Source organism: Trachypithecus francoisi, unplaced genomic scaffold (assembly GCF_009764315.1).
Source record: "Trachypithecus francoisi isolate TF-2019V2 unplaced genomic scaffold, Tfra_2.0 Lachesis_group13, whole genome shotgun sequence".
NCBI classification, from domain to species: Eukaryota; Metazoa; Chordata; class Mammalia; order Primates; family Cercopithecidae; genus Trachypithecus; species Trachypithecus francoisi.
Genome location: NW_022681458.1, coordinates 128,428,295 through 128,455,681, shown reverse-complemented (window position 1 = coordinate 128,455,681; position 27,387 = coordinate 128,428,295). Strand labels below are relative to the sequence as shown.

The window sequence follows — 27,387 nt, the reverse complement described above, 5'->3', positions numbered from 1 at the left end:
GAGATCCGGCCACTGCACTCCAGTCCGGGCGACAGAGCGAGACTCCGCCTCAAAAAAAAAAAAAAAAAAAAAAAAAAAAAAAAAAAAAAAAAAAAACTGCTGGTTTTATAAGGGGCTCATCCCCATCACTTCGTATTTCTTCCTGCCACCTTGTGGAGAGGATGCCTTGAGTCCCCTTTGCCTTCTGCCATGACTGGAAGTTTCCTGAGTCCTCCCCAGCCCTGTTAAACTGTGAGTTGATTCAACCTCTTTCCTTTATAATTTACTGAGTCTCATGCAGTTCTTAATAGCAGTATGAAAACAGACTGATACATTTGGATTTTCTATTTCTGAGTCTGTTTTGGTAGTGTCCTTCTAGGAATTTCTCTATTTCAGATAGGTTATTTCATTTATTGGCATACAGTTGTTCATAATATTCCATTCTGTTACTTCCTTACTGGGAACACAGGCTATTATTGTTTTTCAAGGCAGGCATGGAGTTAGGGAGCAGGAATAAGGGACTAGGATAAGTTAAAACAACACAAACCTCATTGTTGTTGTTGTGTTTGTTTGTTTGTTTTTTACCATGATTCATCTGTTTTTCTTGACCAAACGTTCCTAGGGTTACTGAAAACCTTTGGTGGATTTGCAGAGGTCTGAAAGACTAGATTCTGATAATTTTTGCTGGATTTTTCGTTGCTTTTATGGAGGGTTGAACTTCTGGAGGTCCTTACTCCACCACTTTTTGCTGACATCACTCTCGGTGTGTTTGCAAATGTCTAGAGCCAGAGCACTGACCCAAATCCCATTTGGTCGTGGTGTATAATACTTTGTATAGAGTTCTAGATTGCGTTTTCAGTATCTGTGGCCCCCAATCCCATCCCTGCAGTAGGACAGGCTGCAGAATGGGCGGTAAGGTTGTGCAGAGATTTCGGATTTGGGCTCAATCAGACTCTAAGCCTCTCTCAATTTCTAGCCTTCGATGTCCACTTTTATAGTAAATATTTGTTGAATTGATTAGTACTTGGTAAACTTGTGCTTGAACTTTATTTACAAATTATGGTGTACAAAACACTTGTGGCTGTAGCCTCCTTTCCAGCATTATATGTGACCCTTGGAGCCCTAAATAAATGTTTCCTCCTTACAGAAAACCGTGGGTCTGCCTGAGAGTCCTGGATTCTAGTGTTGAGGATTTCCACATGGATGGGCTGAGTCGGGAGTGGTGAGAGGAGCCTAGGCCCTATCACATTGACTTGTAGCTGCTGTAAGAACATTTTTCTGCATAAGTTTTCTTAAGCATTCAGCTACCTACATCAGAGAGTCAGCGGTATTCCTTACTCATCTTGGCTCCTCTGGGCTTACCTTCTCCATGCCCTTTAGCTCCTAGGGCCACCTTTAAAATCTATTTGTTGAATTGATCAGTGTTGGGCAACTTTGGAATTGGGCTGCATTTACAAATTATACTGTACCCAATGCTTGTTGCCACTTGACTGCCAGGGTGCTTAATGAGTACCTCCTCCTGTTGGGACTTGCTGGGTGAGTGTGTTCCTCGGTGGCGTGTAGGCCTGGTATCTGAGAGCCAGTGAGCCCCTCCAAGGCTTTCTCCCACTCTAGTTTGGGAGGATCAGTGCCCTGCTGTCTTTAGTGACGGCTGCCAGCTCTTGCTTTCGGGAGGCAGAAGAAGATACTGCTCAAGCTTTCTGACCTTTCTAGAAAGGTCTTTCAGGGAAACGGAATCAATGTTAAAGATTTCCATGAGTGCTCTGGATCTTTATTGTATTGCTGACCAGGGTCACCTTGGCCACAGTTTGGATGCCGACCGTGGGTGCTTATGAATCACAAGGAACTTTGCCAGTCTCTCTGGGTAAAAATGCGGGGGACATGGTGCCTTCCTGGTGGTTTCCACCAGGTCCCTCTGCGTCTGTTCCCCTGGAAGCTGGAGGATTGCCTTTTCTCTAAACCTCTTTTGGGGTGCCTGACCATTTGGCCAGATCCAGATGATCGGCTCTGCCCTGGTCTGGGTGCTCCAGGATGATGTTTGTGGCAGAGGCTCTCAGAGAAGGGAGCAAAGCAGAATGTGGGCCTGTGTGGCTCCCGTCCTCGGTTTCTTAACCGTTGGCAGGGATCCTAAAGGCGCCAGGTCCTCCCCGTCCTCCTCAGCTGACTCTGCCCTCCTCAGTGTGTCCACGGTCACAGGCCTTCCTCCTGGCAGGTGGCAGCTGGAGACCTCCTGGGTGTCCTGCCGCCACTGTGGACCTCACCTCAGTGCTGTCTGGGGCCCTCCCAGACCAGTTCCCTCCCAGCGGGACCCAACCCTGCCAGCCTCAGCTTTCAGGAGCTGCCCCCACGGCGCAAACTATATCCTTTCTATTTGGAGTTGACTCCGCTGCCCTTTGGAGATCCCAGCGCGTAACGTGAGCTGGCGACCAGTGCGGGGGAGGCGCCCACACGCCCGTCCCGTCGCGGTGTCTGGCCCGAGGCGGCCGCGCCGCCCCTCCGAGGTGGTCCCTCGGCCCCTGCACCAGGCGGCCCGCGCCCGCGACCTCGAGGCGGCTGCCCTGCGCCATGGCGGCCCGGCTGGGTGCGCTGGCCGCGTCGGGGCTGTACCGGCGGCGCCAGCACCGGCAGAGCCCGACGCCTGCAGCTGGGTAGGTGGCCAGGGGCGGGGCAGGTGGCGGGGACAATGGCCGGAAAGCTGCCGCGGCGGGGCAGGCCTTCCCTCGGAAACCCGGCCGGGCCCTCCGACACCGTGGGTGCTCTCCCCGGGCGTCGGAGGGGCCCTGGGTTGGCGACAGGGTGGGCGCGTGCGACTTTATCTAACTGGGTTGGATGTCACCTGTGATCAGCTCTCTTGGCAGGGTGTGCCCAGGGACCTGTGTTAGAGAGCAGGGAGCCTGTGTAGCCCCCAGCACTGCTTTCAGACTGGGATGATGATGCTGCACTTTGTAAATGAGCAGACAGGCTCTGAGCAGAGCAGGCACCTGCTGGACTCACCCACCCCAAACATGGCGCTGTGATTTGAACCCAGGTTAGACTGACTCTAAAGCCTGCCCTGCTTCATTCCATGGAGGCCTGCCAGTGTAGACAGGCTCCTTTTGGGCTGGGAGGAGGGGGAAGTGGAGTTGAGGATGGTCCTCAGGGCATCTCAGAGGATGAGTTGGTTCTGGATGGGGAGGTTGGGAGGGGAACAGGGATGGTGGTGGAGCCACCTCCCCCTCACTCTTGGGGTCAGGGGCACTAGGAGGAGCTCCTGGACATGTTGCCTTTGCAGTGCCCAAGGGCCAGTGGGGGAGAGGGAGTAATAGGGCTGTGAGCTTGGGATCCTTGATCAAAGTGACCGATGGGGACCCTAGGGAGGAGGCCAAGGCTGGGCAGAAGGGCTGGGGGGCCAGGAAGGGAGCCAGGAGCATAAGTCACAGACACAGGGGAGGGCCTGGAGGACCCAGGAGCAGAGGAAGGCCAGTGCCACCCAGGGCAAGCACGGCCGCTCTGAGCTCCTCGTATGTGGTCAGGGAAGGCTCCCAGAGGGGCAGTTAGAGGACTGAGCCATCAAAGATACCTTCTGCTGAGAACAGAGGAGGAAGGAGGGCACCGAATGGAGGGCAGAAACTGCAGGCCGGCAGCACAGCCATCTGTGGAGTGCCTGCTGCACGCTGGGCTCCCACATGTGCTGGCACAGCAGGTGTGGTGCAGCCTGCTGTTCAGGTGGGGACCCGCAGACTCAGGAGGCCAAGTCACCCACCTGAGTGTGGCACAGCTGGAGCAGGCATCCTCACTGGCCAGCCTCTGGACAGCCCTGGATGCGTGCGGCATAACTGTGGTACCAGGCTGTGGGTGGCCAGGGCACTGATGGCCCCAAGGCTGTCCTGGAGAGCGATTTTCACAGTACTGGCACTGCAGCTGAGATGCAGGCAGGACAGGCACGATGATGACAGGCCTGGGGCAGCCCTGAGCATGCACACACACGTGACTATTCACACTGTTTTTCTCTGAACTTCTGGTTCATGTCCTCTGTTCTCTGTTGTCAGTGTGCCGTTTCAGGTGTACCTACTTAAAAGTAAAGCCGCTAGAGCAAAGAGGTATGGCAAGGGCTTCAGAAAAAGCTTTAATTTCAGACAAGTTTCATACCGATTTGGAGTCTGTTTCTGATGGTGTCAATGCATCCTGTGTATGGCAGCCCAAGGCAGGATGTTAATTTTTAGCGTCCCCATGGTGGACTGGCTTTGTGTACATTTTTGTTGACCTCATGTAGCCAGGTGACCCCTGACACTGGCCTCTGGCTGGCTTCGTGGAGGCAGGGCAGGGAGGAGGCCCAGGCAGTGCTGAGGGACTGAAGGTGCTCCCGGGGCTGTGCTGCAGTGGGGTCCCTCCCTGAAGCTCTCTGCACCTGGAATAGTGCCTATCAGCAAGGGTGCTAGGTGAAGACTTACTGGATGAAAGACGAAAGCATGGGCTGTGCTTGCAGGACTCACCTCACTTCCTCCCTCCCTGGAGGTAGCTACTCCTGGCCAATTTTATAGATGAGGAAGTTGAGGTTCAGAGTCCTCTGCTGCAGGTCACACAGGCAGGGGTTGTCCGGGCCTGGGTTGCAGCCTGGTGTGCGTGGTTATAGAGGACACACCCCTGGCCTGACTGCTGCTCAGGCTGACGTGGCCTCAGCAACACTGGCTCGTCTTGGGTGTGACCAGACCCCTTGTGGCTGGCCCCTAACTCTTCCCAGATCCTTACACTCTCTTCCTAGACTCAGGTATCGGGGAGGCTGGGATGGAAGGAGGTCTGGGGTTGCTGAAGAAACAGAATCGGGAATGGGGGATGCCAGGAGGAGATGAGGGGAGCATGAGTCTAATCCTGTGTGACCCTCAGCTCATTACTAACCCTCTCTGTGCTTCAATCTCCTTATCTGGAACCAGCCTCCTCCCCTTACAAGGCCTGAACAGAGCAGGCTCCTCTGATCCCACCCCAGACTCAGGGACATCTTGCAACAAATTGGCTTGTGTTGGCTGTCAAGACTGAGAGCATTCTGGGGTGCTGGAGGGCACAAGATGGTGTGCTCTACCCCAGATCTGGGGTTTGGCTTCCATGTTGGGCATGCCCTGGGCAGTATGTTCTATGTAGTCCAGCTGGGGGCAGGTAGTGGTGTCTCCTGGGGGATAACTGGGCAGACTGTGTTCCCTATCCTGAAGGAATGTGCAAAGGAGGACATGGAATGTCCACAACTCTGACCCTTTGCTCTCTCGCAGGGACCGCAGACAGCCTGCAGGCCTTCCCCTGGGCTGAGCCGTGCAGAGGGACTCTGGAAGGCTCCCAGAGTTGCTGGAAAACAACAGTTCTTTTTATCCAGCGCTTTGCCCGCCTGGCCTGGGGCTCTCTGCTGGACACGTGGGTGTCATTCATTCTTCACTTTGGCTCCTCGAGGTGGTTACTGTTTCTCTGGTGCACCTCTTTATAGAAGAGGAAATGAGGCCTGGAGAAGCCAGCACCTTTCTTGAGGTTCCAGGCTGGTGGCTGGGGCTATCAGGTGTAAAGCTGGGCGCGTGGGCCCAGGCCTCTTCCTCCCCTGCAGGAGCCAGCAAACGTGTACTCTCACGGTGCTGAATCTCCATTGTCTCTGCATGCTGTTTGTCTTTGCCCTTGGATCGGAATGTTCCTGTGCTCCTCGGTGGGGCGTCCTGGGGATGCAGCCCCAGAGCCTTTCACAGAGCTACTGTTAGGGGCTGTGGTGCCTGTGACTTGGCCTGGGGCAGCCCCTGGGTATAGGAGGGAGGTGGCCACCCCCACACCCCACCTGCTTATGCCAGGCTTTGTGCCGGGCACAGGCAGCAATGATCTCACTGGAGGTGTCCGGGAACCAGCTGGGGAACTGGTTAGGGACTGGTTTCCAGGTTCGACTGGAAGATGAGTGGGAAAATGGAGAGAGGGTGTGGCCAGGCTGCTGTTAGGACGCTGGTGGTGTGTCCAGAATTGGTTCCTTTTGGTGGGTTCTTGGTCTCGCTGACTTCAAGAATGAAGCCGCAGACCCTCACGATGAGTGTTAACAGTTCTTAAAGATGGCGTGTCTGGAGTCTGTTCCTTCAGATATTCAGGTATGTCCGGAGTTTCTTCCTTCTGGTGGGTTCATGGTCTTACTGACTTCAGTAATGAAGCCACAGACCCTGGCAGTAAGTGTTACAGCTTTTAAAGATGGCGCATCTCGAGTTGTTCGTTCTTCCAGGTGGGTTCATGGTCTCGCTGGCTTCAGGAGTGAAGCTGAAAACCTTTGTGGAGAATGTTATAGCCCACAAAGGTGGCATTACGGATCCAAAGAGTGATCGCACTAAAGACCTATTGCAAAAAGCAAAAGAAAACCCCTTCCACAAGGTAGACAAGGACCCAGGCCACTCCCTCCGGGGCTCGCTGTGGTGCCCTGCTTTTATTCCCTTATTTGGCCCCACCCACATCCTGCTGATTGGTCCATTTTACAGAGAGCTGATTGGTCTGTTTTACAGAGCGCTGATTGGTCTGTTTTATATAGCTGGTCAGTTTTTACTGAGTGCTGGTGGGTGTGTTTACAAACCTTTAGGTAGACACAGAGCACTGATTGGTGCATTTACAATCCTTAGCTAGACAGAGAAGTTCTCCAAGTCCCCGCCAGACCCAGAAGCCAGACCCAGAAGCCCAGCCGGCTTCACCTCTCAGTGGGAAGCATGGTAGCTGGGGGGTGCTAACTGAGGGTCTGTTTATGAAACGGGGAGGGAGGAAGGGTGGTAAAGCAGCTGGGCTAGCGGTGCAGGAGGGCCGGTAACCACAAGGAGAGGCACGAGTCCCAGCAGCACCTAGCTCGTGGGAGTAGGGTCAGCCCACCTGGAAGCCAGAGGGGGCAGGCCTGTGGGTGCAGGCCCTAAACAGCAGCCCCTGGGGCAGAGAACAGGAGCCTGGAAAGGATGCGAGGGGTGTGTGCTTAGTCACTGGGGTCTATAGGTCTGGCTTTAAGGCGGAATCTGAAATGCTGGGGCTGGAAGTCCTTAATTTGGCTTCGTTTTCTGGGTCCTTGGAGTGAGGAATTCCAGGCCCCGAGGCATGGGATTTCCTGTTGATTTCCGACTGAAGACTCCCAAGGTCTCGCTCATGGTCAGGCACTGGAACGTCCTCCCTGTCACCTTGGGTGCGTTTCAGGAGAGGAGGTTCACAGTGTTCTCCGGGAAGGAAACCAAGCCTATCCTAGTGAAGCCCAGCCCAGCCCTCGAGGGTGGCTTGGGGCGGCCATGCTCCACCCTGGTGGCCTGCCTGGCCTGCCCTGTGAAGACCAGCAGGGAGCTGGGAGGACTGAGGAGCAGCCGCTGGGTGCCGAGGCCTCCTTTCTTCTTGGGTTCTTCCCAACTCTTGTTGCCACCATCTCTGCTTCCTTGCCCCTCTGGCCTGAATGTGGGCTCGCATGGTGGCTTTGGTCTCCTAAGCATCCCAGGGGCAGGCCAAGGTGGAAGCCCAGCATGCCCAGAAAGCCTCGTTGAACAGCCTTCCAGCCAGCCTCCGCCACATGGGGCCCTAAGCAGAGAAGAAAGAGACATCAGCCTGGGTTCCCCTTCCCAGTTTCCAGTCCATCTCCATATGGCAGCAGCCTCCTGTGAGACCCTCTGCCCACAGCCCATGCCCAGACCCTGAGCGCAGCCCTGTCCTCCAACCCTGGGCTCATCCTGTCTAAGGCCCCTCTTCTCTGTGGCTGACACGCTTCAGGCTAGCCCTGCCCAGATAGCAGGCTGCAGAACAGCCCGACAGGGGCCTCACTCACCAGGCATTTCTCTCATGATGCTGCGGCAGTGAGTGACTGCTGGGTGGGATTCATCCTGGGAGGCAGGGCAGGTGGAGAGGTGTTCCCAAAGGCACTGCACTCGCTTCCTGCCACACCACAGCTGCACCCAGACGAACATTACCAGCTGGTTGCATCACTCCCCTGCGAGCCTGACGATCCCTCTCTGCCCAGCCTTCCAGGAATCCACGGGAGTTGACACTTGAGACAGAACCCATGTTCTCCCTTCCTAGCAAAAGGTGTTGGGTATCTGGTTCTCCGAAGGCCGTAGAGGCAGTTGGGTGTTTAGGACTACATCCTTACCATGTTTTTGAGTCTAAAAGACCCCTCCTGGCCGTGCTGAAGGACTCTGGGGCTGGAATGACTGTGGGCCTGGTTCACTGTGGGCTTTTCCCCTGTAGTTTGCATTTCACCCCTCCCAGAAGGAAACCCACTGCTGACTCTGGACGGGCAGTGCCCAGCATGGATGAGCTTTGCTCCCCTCACCGCACTCCCGTCTTGTCTCAAAGATTCATATTCTTGCCTTTTTTTTTGAGACAGGGTCTCGCTCTGTTGCCCAGGTTGGAATGCAGTGGCATGGTCACAGCTCACTGCAGTCTCAGCCTCCCAGGCTCAAGCCATCCTTCCGCCTCAGCCTCCAGAGTGGGGCTGGGTCTACAGGCTTGCACCACCATACTTGGCTAATTTTTTTGGGTTTTTTTGTGTTTTTATTAGAGATGGGTTCTTGCCATATTGCCCAGCTGGTCTCAAACTCCAGGGCTCAAGGGATCCGCCCACCTTGGCCTCCCACAGTGCTCTGGATGACAGGCTTGAGCCACTGCACCCGGCTACCCCCTTCGTTCTCCGTGGTTGGGTGGTTATGTGTTTATTGGAGGCAGTCGGTTTGAAACTAACTCATGGTGCAGAGGATGGAACCATGGAAGACTGAGCAGTCTGGGTTCAGGTGTTTACCCTACTCTGTTGTGTGAGCTTGGGCAAATTACTCAACTTCTCTGAGGCTTTGGTCCCTCCACTGGAAGAGGCCATAATAATAGTAGCTGCAGGATTGCCTTGGGGATTAAATAAGAGTGCAAATACAGAGCCACTCGCCTGCACTGGGTGGTGTTCTGTGCGTGAGACTCTGGTCCCTGAAGAAGCGGTAATAGTGGCCCAAGTGGGAGTTGACTGGGCCCCTGACACCCCAAGGGGTGGGCACTGCAAGCACTGAGCAGCCTGGACGCTGGGTTAGAGCGATTTTCCTGATCCCGTAGAGCGTCTTCACTTTTTAATATGAGGTGTGTCTGTCGGGCGCAGGCCTCTGCATGTGCCCCGTCCGCGCCCCTGACCAGCTCTGACTCACCCATCCTGTCTCCCGCCCCCAGCAACATGTCGGACGCCTTGGCCAATGCCGTGTGCCAGCGTTGCCAGGCCCGCTTCGCCCCTGCTGAGCGCATTGTCAACAGCAATGGGGAGCTGTACCATGAGCACTGCTTCGTGTGTGCCCAGTGCTTCCGGCCCTTCCCCGAGGGGCTCTTCTATGAGGTGAGGACACTACTGAGGGCCTTCTCAGACCCAGCTCAGAGTCTGCCCTCAAGGAGTGGGTGGGCTGGGCTCCATGCAGTGGTCCTGACTGGTGACAGGGCCGGGTCTGGAGCCAGCCCACAGCCAGGCTTGAGCTCCTGCACAGGCCCATCCTTCCCCTGTGAGATGTGAACAGCGCCCCGGATGCTCTGGGTGCTAACGGAGAGCCACCTTTCACCAGGCTCCTCTGCGCAGATGCTGGGCAGGCCCTGGGGGCAGGAAGAGCCTGCTCTGGTGGTGCTTGCCCTCCGTGGGGACCACACAGTGAGCACAGCAACCGCACGGCCCACCAGCTGGTGCTGATGCCCTGGGGGTCAGGGCTCACAGGGTGGGGTGGGGTGGGGTGGGGTGGGGTAGTGCTCAGGGAAGGTGAGGTTTGGGCAGACCTGAGGGGAGGGAGCCACACACATCTCTGCAGGAAGAGCACTGGGCAGAGGGCACAGCACATGCACAGACCCTGTGGTGGGAGAACATGGGGTGTATGGAGAGCAGTAGGGAGGCTGGTGTGATGGAAGTCAAGGGCATGAGAGGAAGAGGGCCAGGAGCTGAGGACAGGGAGGTGGATTTTTTTTGGCCCCATGGGCCTCTACAGAGCCATAGACAGGAGCCACCTTGGGGTGTGAAGCAGAGGAGTCACACTGTGTGCTGATATTTGAAAAGGTGCCCTGGTCAGACACTGTGACTTATGCCTGTAATCCCAGTACTTTGGGAGGCAGAGGCGGGTGAATCACCTGAGGTCAGGAGTTCAAGACCAGCCTGACCAATATGGTGAAACCCTGTCTGTACTAAAAATACAAAAAATTAGCCTGGCGTGGTGGCAGGTGCCTGTAATCGCAGCTACTCAGGAGGCTGAGGCAGGAGGATCACTTGAACCTGGGAGGTTCGAGTGATCTTGGCTTGAGATTTGCAGTGAGCCGAGATCGCGCCATTGCACTCCAGCCTGGGTGACAGAGCAAGACCCTATCTAAATAAAAAAGAAAAAAAAAGGAGGCTTCTGGCCGCTGATGGGAGGGTATAAGGCAGGGCCGGAACAGAGGCTGGGCTGGGAGGCCGGCAGGACCAGGAGCTGAATTAGTACAGTCACCCAGATGAAAGTGAAGGGGCCTTCACCAGCTCACAAAAGCAGTCGTTAAATCATCAACAGCTGGTTATGCAACAAAGTTATTGTTTAAAAATTAAATTACATAAACATACAATGGGATACAATTTTATTAAAAACAGAGGTAACAAATACTCAAAGCATACCACTTGCTTAGTGATTTTGTTGCACTTGACTATTGTCTATGCTACTGGGGTTATTTCTGTTCATTGTGCTGGTGTGGCCACGCACACCTCCCTTCAAGTCCACATCGATGTCCTGTCAGCAACCGTAAGTTGGCCATGACGGGAATATTCACACCATGGACGTTGGCAAACACCCCACAGCAGGGCCTGCCTCTGTGGCCCAGAGAGCTGGCTGTTTAACATTTACCAGCATGCCACTGGTGGTTGTGGTGGCGGTGGTGGCTAGGGTTCAGATGCTGGCTCTGTTTCGAGGTAGAGCTGATGGGATTGGCTGGTGGATGGATGTGGGGCGTGTGGTCCGCCTGGCAGAGCAGGAGCCACTGTTCCTCACGGTGCCTTCAGCCTCCTGAGAAATGCTGGCTAAGTGTAGAGGCAGCAGGAGGAGTAGGCAAAACTCTGGGAGGGGTGGCCATGTGCCCAGAACAAAGCCTGTCACACAGTAGGTGCTCAGATGATTTTCGTTGCTGAAAGAGTTTAAGCCCTTCCTGCCTCTACAGGTCCCTGGGTAGGGCTATATCCAGTTCAGTCTAGTAAGACACTCATTTTAGAGAACGGGGAAAAACCAAATTAAAAAATAAAAAATACAATTGATAGAGGAAAGCAGAGGCAGGCTTTGGCCCCACTTGTGGCCAGCACAGGGGCCCTCGCTGGCAGCTGCTGCCTGGAGGGTGTGCACGCCGGCTCCTGCTGGCCTCAGCCCTGAGCTCTCCACACTCCCCCGTGCCCAGGTCCTTCCTGCCTTCCCTTCCTTCTGTCTCCTGTCCCTGGGTCTTCATGGCCTCTGGGGAAGCTGGACTACTCCCACAAAGAAGGTATAGGAAATAGGGCCAGGTGGCACTACACTTCAAACTGGATCTCATCTCTCCTAGCATAAAACCCCCTCGCCCCCAGCCTGTTCTCCTGACCCACAGGGTCCAGATCCTCAGTAGACACCAGCGGCCCTTTGACAAGTGGCCTTGCCGACCTTTCCAGCTTCCACAGGGTCCCCTCCCTTTGCACCCCACCATCCCAAAAGGAAAGGTACAGTGTCCTCTGCTGGCCAGGCCTGGGACCCGCTGCTCTAGCCTCAGCCCGGCATGCGCCTGTCTCAGTGCCTCATCCCCTGCTGTCAGGTCCTGACTTGACAAGGGCCTGGGTGGCTGGTGGGGAAGATAGGTGGTTTGCTTGTCCTCTCTCTGTGACCCCTTTGCAGTTTGAAGGCCGGAAGTACTGTGAACATGACTTCCAAATGCTGTTTGCTCCATGCTGCGGATCCTGTGGTAAGGCCGGTGACAGTGCACATCCTGGGTTGCCTGGGAAGTGGGCAGCAGGCGGGGTTGGGGGGCGGGGGCCCAAAGGGGCACACAGAACTGGCCTAGCTCTTCCCTAACTGCCCACCTTGCCTCTCTGAGTGGCAGCCCTCAGGCCCCCTATAGGCACCACCATCTCACGAGGGAGCCCATGGGCCAGGCAGAGAGCAGGTGGAGTGTTAGGTGGACCGGGCTTTGGAGGGTCTGAAGAGGGGATGGGCACGCGCCCCCTGGCCAGCAGGGACCTGTCCTTTTCCAGGCGAGTTCATCATTGGCCGCGTCATCAAGGCCATGAACAACAATTGGCACCCAGGCTGCTTCCGCTGCGAGCTATGTGATGTGGAGCTGGCTGATCTGGGCTTCGTGAAGAATGCCGGCCGGTGAGGTGGCCACATCGGGCCAGAGCGGACGGGCCACAGCCCTTCCCAGCACACCTGCCCACCCCTCCCTTGTGCTACCCACTTGCTGAGGGCCCAGCAGGGTCCTGGTGCTGCAGCCTGCACTGACGTGGCTGCCCTCCCTCCGGTTTACTTCGGGGCAGATAGTCCAGCTCCCAGTTTGCGGGGCCCCATGCTTGGCATGCTTCTGGCAGCCTCTCAGGAGCCATGAGAAATCCCCACAGTCCCCCACTCCCCCGGCTACCCCGCCTGCTGACCCCACCTGTCCACCTTCCCCTGCCTGTACCTGTGCAGCTCAGTGTGGCTGGAGGGAAATGCCCACATTTACTCTTAAATTCAGGGCCACAGACCTCATGGGTACTCCAGAAGTTCCCACCTCCTGTGAAGCCTTGGTCTCTCGTTCCCCCTCCCTGAGCACTGTCTCTATAGCAGGTGGCCTTGTCTCCCACCTCCCTGGCCCTAGCCGGGATCTGGGATCCCGTGCAGCCCCGCCTCTGTCTGAGCCCTGTTCATTCCCACAGTTTCTCCAGGGCTCCCTTCTCCACGCCACTCTCTTGTCCTTTCTGAAGGACCAGGCTGGGGAGCTGGGTTAAAAACACTGCCTGGCCTTCCTCCCCAGCCTCTCCCAGCACACCTGCCTCCCCTCGTGTGTGCTACCCTGGTCTCATCTGCCCAGGGACCCACACCTCCTCTTGACCCCTCAGCAGCTCTCACCACAGCTGCTGAGGTGCAGAAACGCCCCCCTTCTGGCACCCGGGACCCTGAGTTCCTGTGGTTCTGCCTGCCCCCGACAGCGGCACCTGCTCACTCCCTCCTCTGAACCACCTTCCTCCCGGTCTCTCCATGGGGGGTTGTCTGGGACTCCGTGCCCCGCCCTCATGGCTGCTGTTGCAGACAGAATCCTAGAGCCCTAAATGGCTCGTGTGTCTGGACAATTCTGGGCTCCACTTCAGGTCTCTCTCTCGCTGTCCTCAGCTGCCCGCATACCAGCTTCACTTGGTGTCCACCAGGCATCCCAAACGCAGTGGGGCACAAGCAGTTTGGGATTCTCCTCCACCAACCACCAAGGCTGCCCCTGCATGCACCCGGTGTCAGTGAGAGGCAGCGCCGCCCTCCAGAGGCCCCAGCCGTGCCTCCCCTGCCACACCCTCTCTGTCCGGGCACTCTGCTCCCTCCTGCAGCTCCTCCGAGATGCTTCCCCGACACTACCAAGCTCTTGTCCATGCGCTGCCCACGAGAGAGGCGCATGGCCTGGTGCCTGGCGTCCAGTCCACTGTCCTCGGAGCTGGGCGGTGCCTGGCATGGAGCAGGTTGTCTAAATGAAGGGCTGAGGGGGCAGACGGTGCAGTGCCGGGGCCGAGGGACAGCACTAGGGGCTCATGCTGACCAGCAATGTCACCGATGGTGTGTGCGGCGAGCCCAGTCTCCTTCCTGAGGCAAGGTTTGCACAGGGCCATTGCCCCAAGGGCTGGTTGGGGAAATCTGAAAGACGCTGGAAGTGTTTTGGAAAGTCAGACGTGCTACAGAAGCATATTGCCGTAAGGACGGGGCAGGGCGGCAGTTACGGTGAGGAATGAGGGCTGCTTGGCTCTCCCAGCCCCATAGTGCAGAACCTCAGAATCTGGGCAGACGTGCTGTGAGCTGCCAGAGCCCCAGCAAGAGAGCCCACGAGGCTGCCTCTGCCGCTGTGCCACCACTTTGCCATTCCTGGGTCAAAGAGAGAAGTTCTGGGAAATCCTTCATGTTGACCAAACACAATAACCTGTGTAGTCTTAAAGCTACAGTTGTGTTTATGGTCTGTACAAACAAATACAAAGGACATGTTAGGGAAATATCTGCACGTGAGCAAGGGAAATAGCTCAGGCAGAGAGGCCTCTCTGGAGGAAGGGGTCTGGGTCAGTGGGAGGCAGGTGCGTAGCACAGCCCTGGCCTGAGCTGAGCTCCCATGACTACACAGGACATGCTTGTCCAGGACTGGGAGGCCTGGGAGCCTGCCGAAGAGCTCTGGGGGTTGCAGGCCTGTGCGTGGGGTTACAGCAGGAGAGATCCAGAATCCAGAGCTGTGCTCAGTCCCTGCAGGCCGTGAGTGCTGAGGTCCCCTGGCAACCAGCCTGAAATGTGTGGCCTGTGTCCCTTCAACTCGGGCAGTGTGTGTCTGGCAGAGGCACCACAGAGGGGACTCAGGGTACCTTGTACTGCAAAGGAATATTGAGGCTCCCTCCCCGCCCCCACCAGGACTCCCAGGTCCCTCTTCTGGGTCATTTGCAGCCTGCCTTCCGGGTCTTTCTGCAGAGCCTGGTTGCTGAGTGATTCTGTAGCAGGAAGGAGGCTGGGAGCCTAGTGGGAAAGAAAGGTGTCCATTGTTCAGGGGTTGTTCTTCCGGCCTCTTCTCTCCCGGCCACGGATGAAGTCGAGTGTCTAGGAGCTGTTGTAAGCATCACAAGCCCCGGCAGAGGGGTGGCCGATGGCTCCCTTTCGTCAGTTCTCCCTTTTCAGGGATTGAGACCAGGTGGTCTAGAGAAACGGTGGGCATCTGCTGAGATTTCAGGTTGCCTGCTGGGGAGGTGGCTGGGGAAATAGCAGATGCCTCTTGCTGAGTCTGCTGAGTCCTAAACAGTCTGCGCTCGGCCTGGACAGCGCCTCCCGCTCACAACTCTGACTTGGCACTCAGCGAACTTTCGTTGGTTTTCCCTTCGAAGCTGGGGGGCGGGCCCTTGAGCCTTTTGCCACAGAGCAAGTTGCACAGGGCATGGCGGAACTTCTCAGCCACGAAGAAATACATGATGGGGTCGAGCGCCCCGTTGAGGCTGGTGAGGCAGGAGGTGATGCGGTTTCCCAGGGCCAGGACCCGCTGGGTGGCACAGGAGGTCCCACCGCTGCGGTAGTGCAGCACATAGACGGAGCGGTTGACGTGGTAGGGCACGAAACAGATCAGGAAGATGGCCAGCACGATGGCGATCATGCGTACCGCCTTGCTCTTGAGGCGCTTCTCCACACGCAGGCCCTGCCGCAGGCTGCGAATGATCAGCAGGTAGCAGGTGACCGTGGTGACGAACGGGAAGGTGAAGGCCACGGCCAGGGACACCAGGGCATGGTGGGAGGCCTTCTCCCGGTACAGCTGCAGGCACACCACCGTGTGGTTGGTCTGCACGGTCTGCTGGCTCACCAGCAGCGGGGCCATGGCCACGGCCACCACCACCCACAGGAAGGCACAGGCCAGGTGTGCGTAGAGGGGCCTGCGGAGCTTGAGGGACTTGACCGGGTGCACGATGGCCAGAAAGCGGTCGGCGCTGATGCAGGTGAGGAAGTAGATGCTGGCGTACATGTTGAGGTAGAAGAGGAAGCCGGTGAGACGGCATGCGATTTCTCCAAACGGCCAGTGGTTCCCAGAGAAGTGGTAGACCAGGCGGGTGGGCAGGACCAGCACGCACGACAAGTCGGCCACGGCCAGATGCATCAGGAACACGTTGGCTGGGGTCCCGGACTTGTGGTCTCGGATGAAAAGCCACAGAGCCAGGGTATTGCCAACGAAAGCCAGGATAAAATCCAGGAGGTAGAAGGAGGCGAACAGCATGTTCTCCAGTGGCGTCTCCTGGCCACATTGCTCTGCCGTGGCCAGGGAGAAGTTGGTGATCAGACCTGGGGGGGCCACTTCAAGGCCATTCATGCTTTGGCTGGAGTCAGAGCCCGGGTATGAGCCTGGAGGGAACAAGCGAACAGTTCACAATGAGCTTGCAACCCGGGCAGCTTCACGCTCTCCGAAGTCCAGAAGTCAGGCCTCCGATGCCTTCAGAACCTCCCACTTCCAAGCTCAGCACTGCCCACGGGGCTGCTGAGGGGACCTCCTTGTCCATTTGGGGTGCGTGAGCGTCAGAGGCATTCTGAACTTCAGCACAAGGCAAACGCAGAGCCAGGGCTTGGAATTTCGCCACTATGCAGCTGCACCCCTGCCACCCGGGAGATCTGAGGCTCCTCAGAGCTGGGAGGATGGGGTCAGCACCATGACGGGGAATGGGATGTGAGCCCTGCTTGGGTGAGGCTCTGGGTTTTCTGTTCTGCCCCTGAAGTGTGATGTCTGAGTGACAGGGGTGGTGCGGGATGGGGGCAGTGTGTCTCTGGGATTCTAGCTCCTCCTCAGCCCCAGCCTTGGCAGCTGAGTTCTGCTCATCCTGAATGCCTGGACCCTCCCTGACCCGCCAGCCCACAGGTGCACTGGCCGGGGTGTCTTTACTTTCTGCTTCCCCTGCTGGCCTCTGACCATGGCTTCCCTGGCACCTGACTCGCAGGAGGATGCCCCAGGATGGCAGCAAGGACTGTGCCCTGGGAGGTCAGAGGTCTGCTCTTTTTACCCTCCTGAGAGTTTCAGCGTCTCTCTTGGTGGCTTTCTGGACCCAGCCCACCAACTCCGTTTGGACATCCTGACAGGTGGGGAGACCTGTGTTTAGGAGAAGCCTGTGCCTGGGCATCAGGCCAGCTGGGAGTATTTTCTCTCCCAGAGTAGATCCACCACCAGGGGGCAGCATCTCTTCCAGGAGGGGAAGACCCATTTTACCTGGAGTCAGAGACACTGGCCAAGGCTGTCCAGGTCAGATCTGCAGCCCCAGAGAGGCCTGGAGGCCCCCTGGCTTGCTCACGTTCGAAGGCCAAGTGCAGAGCCCCGTGACAGGCCTAGGTAACAAGTCATGTCCATCTCGTGAACCCCGAGTCTGGATAGGGTGCTCCCTATCCTCAGCAAACAGAGAAACCCACTCCTGTTTTGCTTTTAGTCAACTCAGAAGATTCAGGAAGGAGAGTGAGGGTCCCAAACACCCTGCCTCCCCAACCTAAGCCTGTGAGTGGGGGTGTGGGCAGGCGGTGGGGCCAGAGCAGCTCAGATCCAGGGCAGGACAGCGGGCCTGGCCTGCCTTTGAATTGGGGTCACCAGCGGGCTTTGGCCAGGTGGATGCTGCTGATGGCACAGCTTCTGGGGTTCCTCTGGGCACCTGGCTTCCCAGTACCCACAGTCCCCACCCTGCACAGTCAGGCTGAAGCAGAGGCTGGAGAGGGGTTTGCAGAAGAGAAGCTGGCATCCTGTCTGCGCCCACTGCAGGATGGCAGCAGGAGGGGAGGAGGCACGAGCCACAGACCTGGCAGGGTTCTTATCCTGGGCGAGCCTGGCTCTGCACCAAGCAGCTGGAGACCTACCTGTAGCAAATTCACTCTGCACCTCCCTCCCTCCCTCCCTCCCTCCCTTCCTCCCTCCCTTCCTTCCTTCCTTCCTTCCTTCCCTCCCTTCCTCCCTTCCCTCCCTTCCCTCCCTTCCCTTCCCTCCCTCCCCTCCCTTCCCTCCCTTCCCTTCCCTCCCTTCCCTCCCCTCCCTCCCTCCCTCCCTCCCTCCCTCCCTCCCTCCCTCCCTTCCCTCCCTTCCCTCCCTCCCTCCCTCCCCTCCCTCCCCTCCCTCCCTCCCTTCCCTCCCTTCCCTTTATTTTTTCTTCCAGGGTCTCGCTCTGTCACCCAGGCTGGAGTGCAGTGGTGCAATCAACTCACTGCAGCCTCAACCTCCAGGGCTCAAGTGATCCTCCCACCTCAGCCTCCTGAGTAGCTGGAACCACAGGCACACACCACCACGCCCGGCTAATTTTTGAATTTTTTGGTAGAGATGGGGTTTTGCCATGTTGCCCAGGCTGATCTCAAACTCCTGGGCTCAAGTGATCCTCCCTCCTTGGCCTCCCAAAGTGTTCAGATTACAGGCATGAGTCACTGCGCCCAGCTCCTCTCCTCTCTTACTCCACAGGGCTGTCTCAGGATGCTGGTGGCATGGGGCAGAGAGGGCATGGTGACTGTTCATGGGCACAGCAGCCCCTCGAGGAGGAGGCTGGAGCCATCCTCACATGGAGGAGAAGCAGGCATGGTAGGGGCCCTAGTCCTAGGGAAGGGCAGGCCACACCCTTCCTTCAGGAGAGTGAGCGGCCAGCTGCTGTGGCCCTCACATGGAGAGTGAGGGCTGGCCCAAGCACCTGGCCATCAATGTCCTTAAGCAAAGGGGAGGGCAACTACCTAATATTACCTTTTAGCTATTTCTCAAGGCAGGTTCCCCTACCTGAAAAGATTGCCCCCGGCTTCAGAGTGAACATGCCTGAAGTTCTAACAGCAGAGATGGTTTCCTGCTACTTCCAGGAACAGGGTCTGTTCTTAGTCCCATGTGGAGTTCCTCACGGGGACCCCATTCCCCAGGAATCCAGCTTTCACAGTCCTCTGACTTGGGCTGGATGATCTCGGCTGGCACTTTCCCTAGTGTGGTCTAGGACTGCTAAAACCACAGTGCGGTGCGGGCGGAGGGCTGAGGGCCGAAGAAGGCGGGGTGAATGATCCTTGGGAGAGGGAGACAGGCTTGGCTGGAGCCCTGGGGAAGGGCTGAGGGCTCTGAAGGGGGCTGTGGAGGAGAGGTAAAAGGAGGGAGGGGCACAGCCCTTCACAGGGCCTGTGAGGCAGGGGAGGACAGGGAGCAGGTGCCAGTGGGATGGTGGGGGCCGGGGGGCTGTGACTTTGAGGGTGTCGTGTTGCATGTGCTGGGGGTGAGGACCCAGAGACTGGAGGAACAGGGCTCCAGGGCAGGCGCATGGGCAAGCAGAGGGGACAGCCCATGGTAGATGGGAAGAGCACACAGGTGTGCTGTTTTCAGGTTGGCAGGAGAGGAAGAAGGTGTGTGCAGGGAGGCCCTGGAGACGAAGAGGAGAGGGGGCTCAGTGAGGGGCCCTTGTTAGAACCTGGGGGCAGGAAGGGGCCAAGGTGGGTGCCCTCCACCCTAGACTGTCCCTCGGGCCTATACTGTGCCCCACTGTGCAGGCATCACCTGGCCCCAGGAGAGAGCAGCTCATAGGTACGACTGACCACTCTGCCTGGCATGGTGGGGGCCTGCCTGTGCTGGCTCAAACCAGTTTTAGCCGCATTTTACAGATTAGGGAATCCAGGCTGAGTGCTAACTTGTCCTAGGTCACTTGACCAGGGGACATTGGCCCTGGAGCTGGAAGTGAGACCAGGGAAACCCTGGGCCCACAGGGACTGCCTTGCCTCTGGAGACTGCCAGGGTGCCTCGGCCAGGGAAGGGAGTGTGACTCAGTCTCAGAGCTTGCCATGGAGTTGTCTCCCAGGCTCAGCACCTCCTCCTGGCCCTGGGACCACTCCCTAATTTTAGGGGCCCATGTGTGGAATGAGAATGTGCAGCCCCTTGCTCAAAAAGGAAGAGTTTCAAGACAGTGACAGCAGAGTGTTACTGGGCTTGGGGCCCTGAGTGACAGCAGGGGTAGCATAGCTCATGGCACTAGGTGGGCCTGTGGTGCCTCCTGCCTCCAGCCCAGGGGTCTCAGCCTGGGCACTGCCCTCTGCTTCCTGCCCCGGCCGAAGGGCGTGCACCTCGCTCCCTCTGGGACTGAGACTCACGCCATCTTAAACAGCTTCCTGGTTTGTTTCAGGTTTGCTGAGGTTTCTCCTCCCTTGCTGTCCCTCGTTTGAGGAGTTCTGTTACTGGTTGTTGCAGTTTGGTCTGAGATGGGCCCCGCTTCACTCTCCATTGCCCTTTAGAAACGAACTTCAGCCTAGACTCACTGATTCCTCACGGCTCACTGCTCAGGTGGCCACTGAGCGGGTGTTCCTAAGAGGAAGGGGCGTGGAATGGGACGGGGCCGGGGCCTGGGCAGTGTTGGGTCCCATGGCTGTGGGTGAGCTGAGCATCTAGGACAGGTCTTAGGCCTCTGTGGAGGTGGCAGGTGGGCATGCATGGCCTCAGGGAGGGCCTGTGGTAGCAGCAGCCATGGCCAGGTGGTGGCAGTTGCCTTTGCATTAGCACCAGTCCATCCCTGGCCTGAACCCTCTCCCAGGCATCTGGCTCCTGTATGGGTCAAGGCTGCCTAATGGTTAGGGGCAGGGTTGCTGTCATTGCCGCCTGGACTGTGGGCAAGCCACTTCCCCTCTGCAAGCCCCCATCAGAGGGACAAAACATCGCTTTGTGGGCTGCTGTGAATTCAGACTGGTCAGCCTTCAATGCACAGGTCAGACCATCACCAAAGACATGGGACGAGACAGGCTGCTGCCTGTCTCCCTGGGCAGGGTTCCCCGCTGAGTGTTTCCTCTGCTTAGCCCTGGGCTCCCAGCCCGCCACACCCGGCCTGCCCCTTACCTCTAGCTGCTGGTCCAGGAGGAAGGGGCAGGGGTCTGTGGGGCAGCAGGTGATCTCCGCCCGTGGGTGTCGGTGGCAGAGGGCTCCGTGCCGCTGTGGTTCGTGGAACGCTGGCTATTTAAGGAGAAGAAGAGAGACCACAGCCCCTCTGGTCCTGAAAGGCTGCTTCATTCCTGAGGGGTCCCTTGTGTGGCGGGCCGCTCCTCTGGCTGCGGCTGCTGCCACCAGAGCGTGAATATTCTAGTGTGTCCCTAGCCCGTGCCCCCCGCCCCCAGCTTGGCCACAGAGGCTCAGTGTGTGACTGTCTCAGAGACTCAGAGCAGGCGGGGGCTGGCTTGGGGGCTTAGGATGGAGCTGAGGGACACAACAGGACGTTTCAGAAGGGGATGATTTCCTACTGATGGGGGGCAGGGAGGGGCCGGCTGCCATGGCAATAGGCGGCGCTCTCAGGCCTGCGCCCGCAGACAGTGGAGGGGGCCTGTGAACGGAGGGTGGGAGGCCGAGGAGTATTGCTCACTGAGTGAGAGGCGACTCTTTGAGGACACTTGCTGTGGGGTCCTTGTGTCCTGCCCTGTATAATGAGGCCCCATTTGGGCATGCCGAATAAATCATGGCCTTTATCTGGAGCGAGGCACAGCTGCAGGCGCCTCATAATGGGGCGCTGTCCTGCCCGTGGGGATGCGGCTCAGCTCAGAGGCCGGGTGTCCGCCGGTGCAGCTCCCCTTCGCACGGGAGCCCGTGAATCCGACCGCTGGCCCCGGGGCTCCTCCTTGGGGTGGCTCCGGGCTGGGGTGCCTTTGAGTGCTGCCGGCAGCCACCTCTGAGACTGAGTGAACAAAGTTCGTTTCTCTCTTTCTAAAAATGGTACATCCAGCAACACGGGAAGCCAAATCACCTTTCCTGGTTTCAAAAGACTTTACGTTTTGCTGTTTAAACATTGAAAACTGTGTGTATGTGGCTAGCATTTAAGGGGCAGGATCTTAAATTTGTCTCTTCACGTCACCCAATGCAGCTGGTATTATTGCCCCATTTCACAGACAAGGAAACTGAGGCTCAGGCACATGAAGAAACTCACCCATCAGCCAACAGTAGGAAGCGACAGAGCCAGGATTTGAACCCAAGCTCGTGTCCCTCCAGAACTTAGGCTTCGTGTGTGTGTGTGTGTGTGTGTGTTGTTTTTCTGCTGCATTTTGAGTTTAGAATTCTTCGATTCGATCCTAATTCAACCTGAAAAATAATTCTGAAGGTCACCTTTAGATCTGGTGCTGTGACGTGGTCTGTTGCGAAGCTGTTTCCCATCTGGACGTCCTACGAGAGAGGTGGGCTTCCCAGCATGTCTGGCCTGAGAGCCAGCTGTGTGTGAGGTGTCTGAGCCAGGACACAGGTCCCTTTCCTCTTGTGCCTGCAGGCGGCTGTCTGGAAGAATTGGCCCAGGCTGGTTGGAACGGTGGTGGCTTGAAGCTGACCACCCTGAGCAGGGCATTTCTGGGCTCACAGACCTTCTGTTATTGGGATGATCACTGTCGATGGCTTCAAGGGCATTGATCGTGGCGATGGAGTTTTCAGGCATTGAGCTGATTTCTGTATCTTTGACACAGAAGTAATTCCTCGTGGGTTGAGTGTTGTTCTGATGCTCTGGAGGAGTCACCAGCATGTGGAGTGGGGTCATGGGGCCGAGTCTGGGACAGAGGCACTGCAGGGGGCATAGACTGGCCGCCACAGGCTCCAGGTGGGGCAGCTCAGCCCCAGACCTGCTGAGGAGGTGGCCTGGGCCTGGGGTTGGGGCTGGGGCACAGGTGTCTGGGCAAGGGTGGGCTTCAGGGATTGTGGTGATGAAGACTGAAGTCACAGGCCACAACTGCTTCCCATTCCTGGGGCGTACAGAGTCAGGGCCCTGGCCAGTGTGGAGGGGAGACTGGGCCATAAGAGCCAGGGCCCTGACCAGTGTGGAGGGGAGACTGGGCCGTAGGAGCCAGGCCCTGGCCAGTGTGGAGGGGAGACTGGGCCGTAAGAGCCAGGGCCCTGGCCAGTGTGGAGGGGAGACTGGGGCGTAAGAGCCAGGGCCCTGGCCAGTGTGGAGGGGAGACTGGGGCGTAAGAGCCAGGGCCCTGGCCAGTGTGGAGGGGAGACTGGGGCGTAAGAGCCAGGGCCCTGGCCAGTGGGGAGGGGAGATGATGGCCACCTTGGCTCCCTTCCTCTCTTGCACAATCATTCATTCACCCAGGCATTCCATCAACTGACCCTGAGCTGCTGCCCCTGCTGGGCACACAGGGTCTCAGGGAGGCACAGAGAGCCAGTCAGCAGCTTAGTGAGTGGAGGCTAGGTCTTTGCTTGGGTCCCTTGTCCTGCACACAGCTGATGAGGAGATACCCCAGGGCAGATGGAACACAGTGCTGTGCAGGATGGAGTCCAGACCCAGTAGTAGTAGGCCCTGGGGTCCAGGGAGGGATGCTGAATGGGTGGCCCTGGCATCTGGGGTCTGCCCACCATAACCTGGGTGGGGATCTTGGGTCTGAGATTGGATTTCTTCAGTATCCTCCCTGACCAGCCTGAAAGGGGCCAGCACGGTGTCGGCAGCCGTGGAGGCTGATGAGGGGTGGAGAGGGCCCTTGGGGCTGGGGAGCCTGGGAAGGGAGGCCTGGATGCAGCAGGAGCGCCAGAGAGAGATTCGGGTGGCAGGTGGGAATGGGGGCCGGGGTGTTGGATTGGGGCCTCTGTGTATCTTTATCTGGGGACTCAATCTAGATTCCTGCCACCTTTGAGGTCCAAGGAAACAGAAACCATGTTGATTTGTCTCCTCGTTGAGAACACAGCTGTTGTCCAACACAGCAAGTAGCATCAGAAATTATTCTGAGGTCTTCACAAAAAGGCTCTGTAATGATAGTTCCTGGGTTTGGGGACCTCTGCCTGACATAGCTGTGCTTGTCTTTGGAGACAGAAATCGCCTGTATGAGTTTGGGCCCTTCTTCATCTGGCAAACCCTGAAGGAAGGGGGTGAGTGGGCCTCCCGGGACCCTCACTGGCCCCTCTGCTGGGCACAGTGACACTCACTCTATCTCGTGTGTGTTAAATACATTGGGAAAATAAAACAGTGTTTTCAGCAGATATCCATGAAGTGTCTGCTGTATTCCGCAGCACGCCCTAGGCTTAGAGAAAGCAGAAAGAGGAAAAATACGATCCAGAGGCAGTGAACTGGAGCGTCCTGGCGTCTTCCCTGCTGAGCGTGGGTCACATTTCCAGGACACTTTTGTGGCCCTCTGGGCCTTGTGACTGGGCAGCCTGCTTTTCTGTACCCTGGGCTGAGCCCCATGGAAGCCCCCAGCTGCTCAGCGAAGTGGCAGGGGTCCGGGCTCTCTTCTCCTGGAGGTGGCCGGGCTGTGTGGGAGTGGGGGGGTCTGCCCCTAATGCCCCTGCCTCCCGCAGGCATCTCTGCCGGCCTTGCCACAACCGTGAGAAGGCCAAGGGCCTGGGCAAGTACGTCTGCCAGCGGTGCCGCCTGGTCATCGACGAGCAGCCCCTCATGTTCAGGAGCGACGCCTACCACCCTGACCACTTCAGCTGCACCCACTGTGGGTAGGTGCACGGCCCGGCCCTGCAGGGCGGGCGGGCGGGGGGCCAGGGCTGGCCCAGGGTCAGGGCGGTGGGGCCTCCCCCCGGGGAAGTGTTGAGGCGGGAGAGGTGAGCAGGGTGGGCAGAGAGAGGGGTCCCGAGAGGGGGGCCGCAGGGCAGAAGTGGGCCAGGGGCCGGGAAGCGGCCATGGCAGGAACCTTCTCTCTCCAGGGCTCGGTTCGGGGGGCACTTGAGACTCCGGAGGCAGGCGGGCTGGCCCCTAGACTGCAGGCGGGAGTTGAGGTGGAGCAGCAGAAGGGACCCAGGGGTAGAAGGGCGGGCAAGAGACCGGGAGTGGGCTTGGTGCTGGTGTTAGAGACAGGAGTTGCACAGGCAGCCCCTGTCCTCACCCATCCCCACCGTCCACTCCAGTCCTCTCCGTGCCTATCCAGACACCCAGTCTGGCTTGGAGGAGGAGGAGGGGGGCTGGAGAACAGACCTGCTTCTCAGAGGCCTGGGTGCAGAGCACAGGCCACTCTTCTGGGCTGTGCGGGGAGTGTGTGCTCCAGGGCCTGTCTGGGGCACAGGAAGTCTTCAAGAGCCCAGAGATCAGAGGGAGCTGCCGCCTCAGCTCTGTGGGCGCCCCGGGGTGGAGGCGCTGCTGGCATGACCCTGCAGAAGAGCATGGACGGCACCTGGGGGCTGCACGCTGTCTTCCAGGAAGGAGCTGACGGCTGAGGCCCGTGAGCTGAAAGGCGAGCTCTACTGCCTGCCCTGCCATGACAAGATGGGCGTCCCCATCTGCGGTGCCTGCCGCCGGCCCATTGAGGGCCGAGTGGTCAACGCGCTGGGCAAGCAGTGGCACGTGGAGGTGAGCCAGGCTGGCGGGCACGTGGCCTCAGGTTGGGGGTGCCCCAGCTCAGGGTCACGGTGAGAGCCCTGAAACTCCTCCACACTCCCAGCCCAGGCTGTGTGGCTGGCTCCCGGCGAGGCCCTTCCTTTGGGGGTACTGCCCCTCCCTGTGGTCAGTCAGGGACACCAGCCTGCCCATGGGAGCCAGGAGACTCGAGTGCACACACATGGTTGGGTAGCTGTGCCCACTTCTCCTCTTCCCCCTGCTGGCATTCTAAAAGACTCCAAAGTCAGGAGAAAACCTTGGGGGCAGTTTGCCCAGGGTGCCCGGGGGTTGTGGTTGACAGAACCCACTATGTGGACAGCCCTGTGCAAACACGGAGTTGAAGAGTTCCTCAGGTGTGAGCACTGGGTCACCTGGAGTGTCCCCGCTGGGTGGTGGGCTCTCATGTTCTCATGGGTACACTGGGATTAGCGAGCCCACCACCTTCCCTGATGACCTGGCCAGCGCTGTGTCCAGAAGCTGTGTGTTAGGTGGCAGCTGGGGTGGGAGGCCATGCCGTCCTGCCCTGATGCAGGCCCCAGCCCTCATCGTCACAAGCAGATCCCTGGGGGAATGCAAGGTGCTGCTCAGTGACCCCAGGCTTGCAGGGGGTGCCTGCAGAGGCGCGACGTGGACAGGCAGGGCTGCCTCTGCCAGCGAGGGCCCACCATGCCACAGCATGGGGCTGGCACCTGACTCCTGGGGCTGAGGCTGCTGAGGGGGAGGCCAGACTGGGAATGGATGGTGACTTGCAAGGTTCCCATCGGTGTCTTAGAGGAGGGGTGGGGTCTGCTGACCCCAGGGCATTCACAGAGGCGTCAGCCCTCTGCCCAGTGTGAATCCTGAAAGGCTCTCCCCTCCCCAGACTCTGCTTCCTGTCCCCTTCTGCCCCCTGGAGTCACCACTCGCTCCTGGGGTCACTGTTGTCCCCGGGTCACCACTGTCCCTTGGGGTCACCGCTCTAGCCCTGATGCCGCCCGGCCCGCCCTCTGTCCTCGCAGCACTTTGTCTGCGCCAAGTGTGAGAAGCCATTTCTGGGACACCGGCACTATGAGAAGAAGGGCCTGGCCTACTGTGAGACTCACTACAACCAGGTGAGCCTGGTGCAGAGCCCTGAGGGACGCAGATCTGGAGGGGTGGCCAGGAGAGCTGCCGTGAGCAGGGGAGGCTGTGGACACCCCCTCAGGAGTTCTGCCAGGTGCTGAGCCCGGGCCTGCACCCTCAGCCCTGGTTCCTGGCCTGGGGTCTCGAGACCCAGGCAGCTCTCTCAGCCTGTGTCTTCCTCTGAAGAATGTTCTGGGGCTGGTGTGAGGTCCTGGGCACACGGGGCTGATAGTGCCAGCAACCCCCTCCCTCCCTCCCTCCCTCGCTCTGGTGCAGAAGATGGGGGCGCTGATGGGACGCGGTCACCACCTGGGCCCACCTCCTCGCAGGACAGCAGCAGCCAGAGCAACGGGGACTTCTGGGGAGCAATGTCCCGGCCTGCTGTCCTTCCCGGGGCGGGGGGGTGGTTCTAAGGGGTTGCAGTGCCCTCAACCCAGCCTTGCAGCTGGGGCCTGGGAGATGCCTGAGAGGGGCCGTGTTGGAGGGCCAGGCCGGCTGCATGATGGCCCTGGGCTAGGGTGTGACTGTCTGCAGCCGCTCTGACAGCCTGCTCGGCCCACAGCTCTTCGGGGACGTCTGCTACAACTGCAGCCATGTGATTGAAGGCGATGGTGAGACCCTGTGTTCCCTCCCCCACCCCACCTGCTCTCCTGGGGCCTGGGTGCTGCAGCTGTGAGCCCAGCTGGGCCTGCGGCAGCCTAGCCAGCCCTGCTGAGTCCCGCGCCTCCCCCACAGTGGTGTCCGCCCTCAACAAGGCCTGGTGTGTGTCTTGCTTCTCCTGCTCCACCTGCAACAGCAAGCTCACCCTGAAGTGAGTCCCTGTGATCGTGGGATGGGGCTCAGGGTGGATGGGGCTCCCGCGGGTCCTTCCTCTTAGCAGCCCTCCTGCACACCAGCTGGGTCTGGCCTGGGGATATGGTGGGGACAAGGGGCATCCCAGCCCCATGCCGCCCAGTGAGATGGGGGCAGGTCCAGGGACCCCAGGGCACAGTGAGAGGAGGAGGAACACTTGTGCCTCCAACACACCTGCCAGAACCCTGGACTCTGGGGAGGGAAGGGCGTTCCAGCCCAGGGAACAGCATATGCAAAAGCAGCAGTGTCAGCTGCTCATCCAGGAAGCCTCAAGGGGTGTGGGATGGCTGGAGTTGGGAGAGGAGAAATGGCGTCCAGGTTTCCAAGGGCTGTGGGGAGGCATAGAGGGTTCTGGGGTGTCAGAACCTGAGAGAAGCCTCTGTGAGGGAAGGGAAGCCCCAAGGCCCTTCTCATCCCTATGCTCTCTGGTCAGCTCACCCTAGGGCCTGGCCTGCTGGCGTGGGGAGGCTGGGGGTTGGGGGAAGCCCACTCCACGGTCACCTGGCTGGGTTTAAAGGGGTGGGCGTGGGGCTCTGCTG

General features: G+C 58.5%; 2 protein-coding genes across 10 annotated transcripts in view; one reads left to right on the top strand and one right to left on the bottom strand.

Moving 5' to 3' along the window:
* LIMS2 (LIM zinc finger domain containing 2) overlaps positions 1–27,387 on the top strand; it is a 44,105-nt gene that overhangs the window by 15,754 nt on the left and 964 nt on the right. For 3 of the 9 annotated variants that reach the window (XM_033231882.1, XM_033231880.1, XM_033231881.1), the window contains exons 2-9: positions 9,124–9,283; positions 11,799–11,865; positions 12,155–12,275; positions 23,872–24,021; positions 24,718–24,868; positions 25,894–25,986; positions 26,559–26,607; positions 26,732–26,807. In XM_033231882.1, coding sequence (XP_033087773.1) covers positions 9,128–9,283; positions 11,799–11,865; positions 12,155–12,275; positions 23,872–24,021; positions 24,718–24,868; positions 25,894–25,986; positions 26,559–26,607; positions 26,732–26,807 — 863 coding nt within the window. In that variant the 5' untranslated portion in view covers positions 9,124–9,127. Of the gene's footprint in view, positions 1–1,984; positions 2,628–9,123; positions 9,284–11,798; positions 11,866–12,154; positions 12,281–23,871; positions 24,022–24,717; positions 24,869–25,893; positions 25,987–26,558; positions 26,608–26,731; positions 26,808–27,387 lie in introns of those variants that run through there. The other 6 variants (XM_033231884.1, XM_033231887.1, XM_033231883.1 and 3 more) reach the window with 4 other exon arrangements.
* Positions 14,059–17,579, bottom strand: GPR17 (G protein-coupled receptor 17). Its single transcript, XM_033231888.1, has one exon. The coding sequence runs from the start codon at positions 15,958–15,960 to the stop codon at positions 14,941–14,943; it is 1,020 nt and encodes a 339-aa protein (XP_033087779.1). The 5' UTR covers positions 15,961–17,579; the 3' UTR covers positions 14,059–14,940.

Coding starts and splice junctions, on each gene's coding strand:
- GPR17 (XM_033231888.1), bottom strand. CDS start 15,960: ATGAATGGCCTTGAAGTGGCCCCCCCAGGTCTGATCACCAACTTCTCC.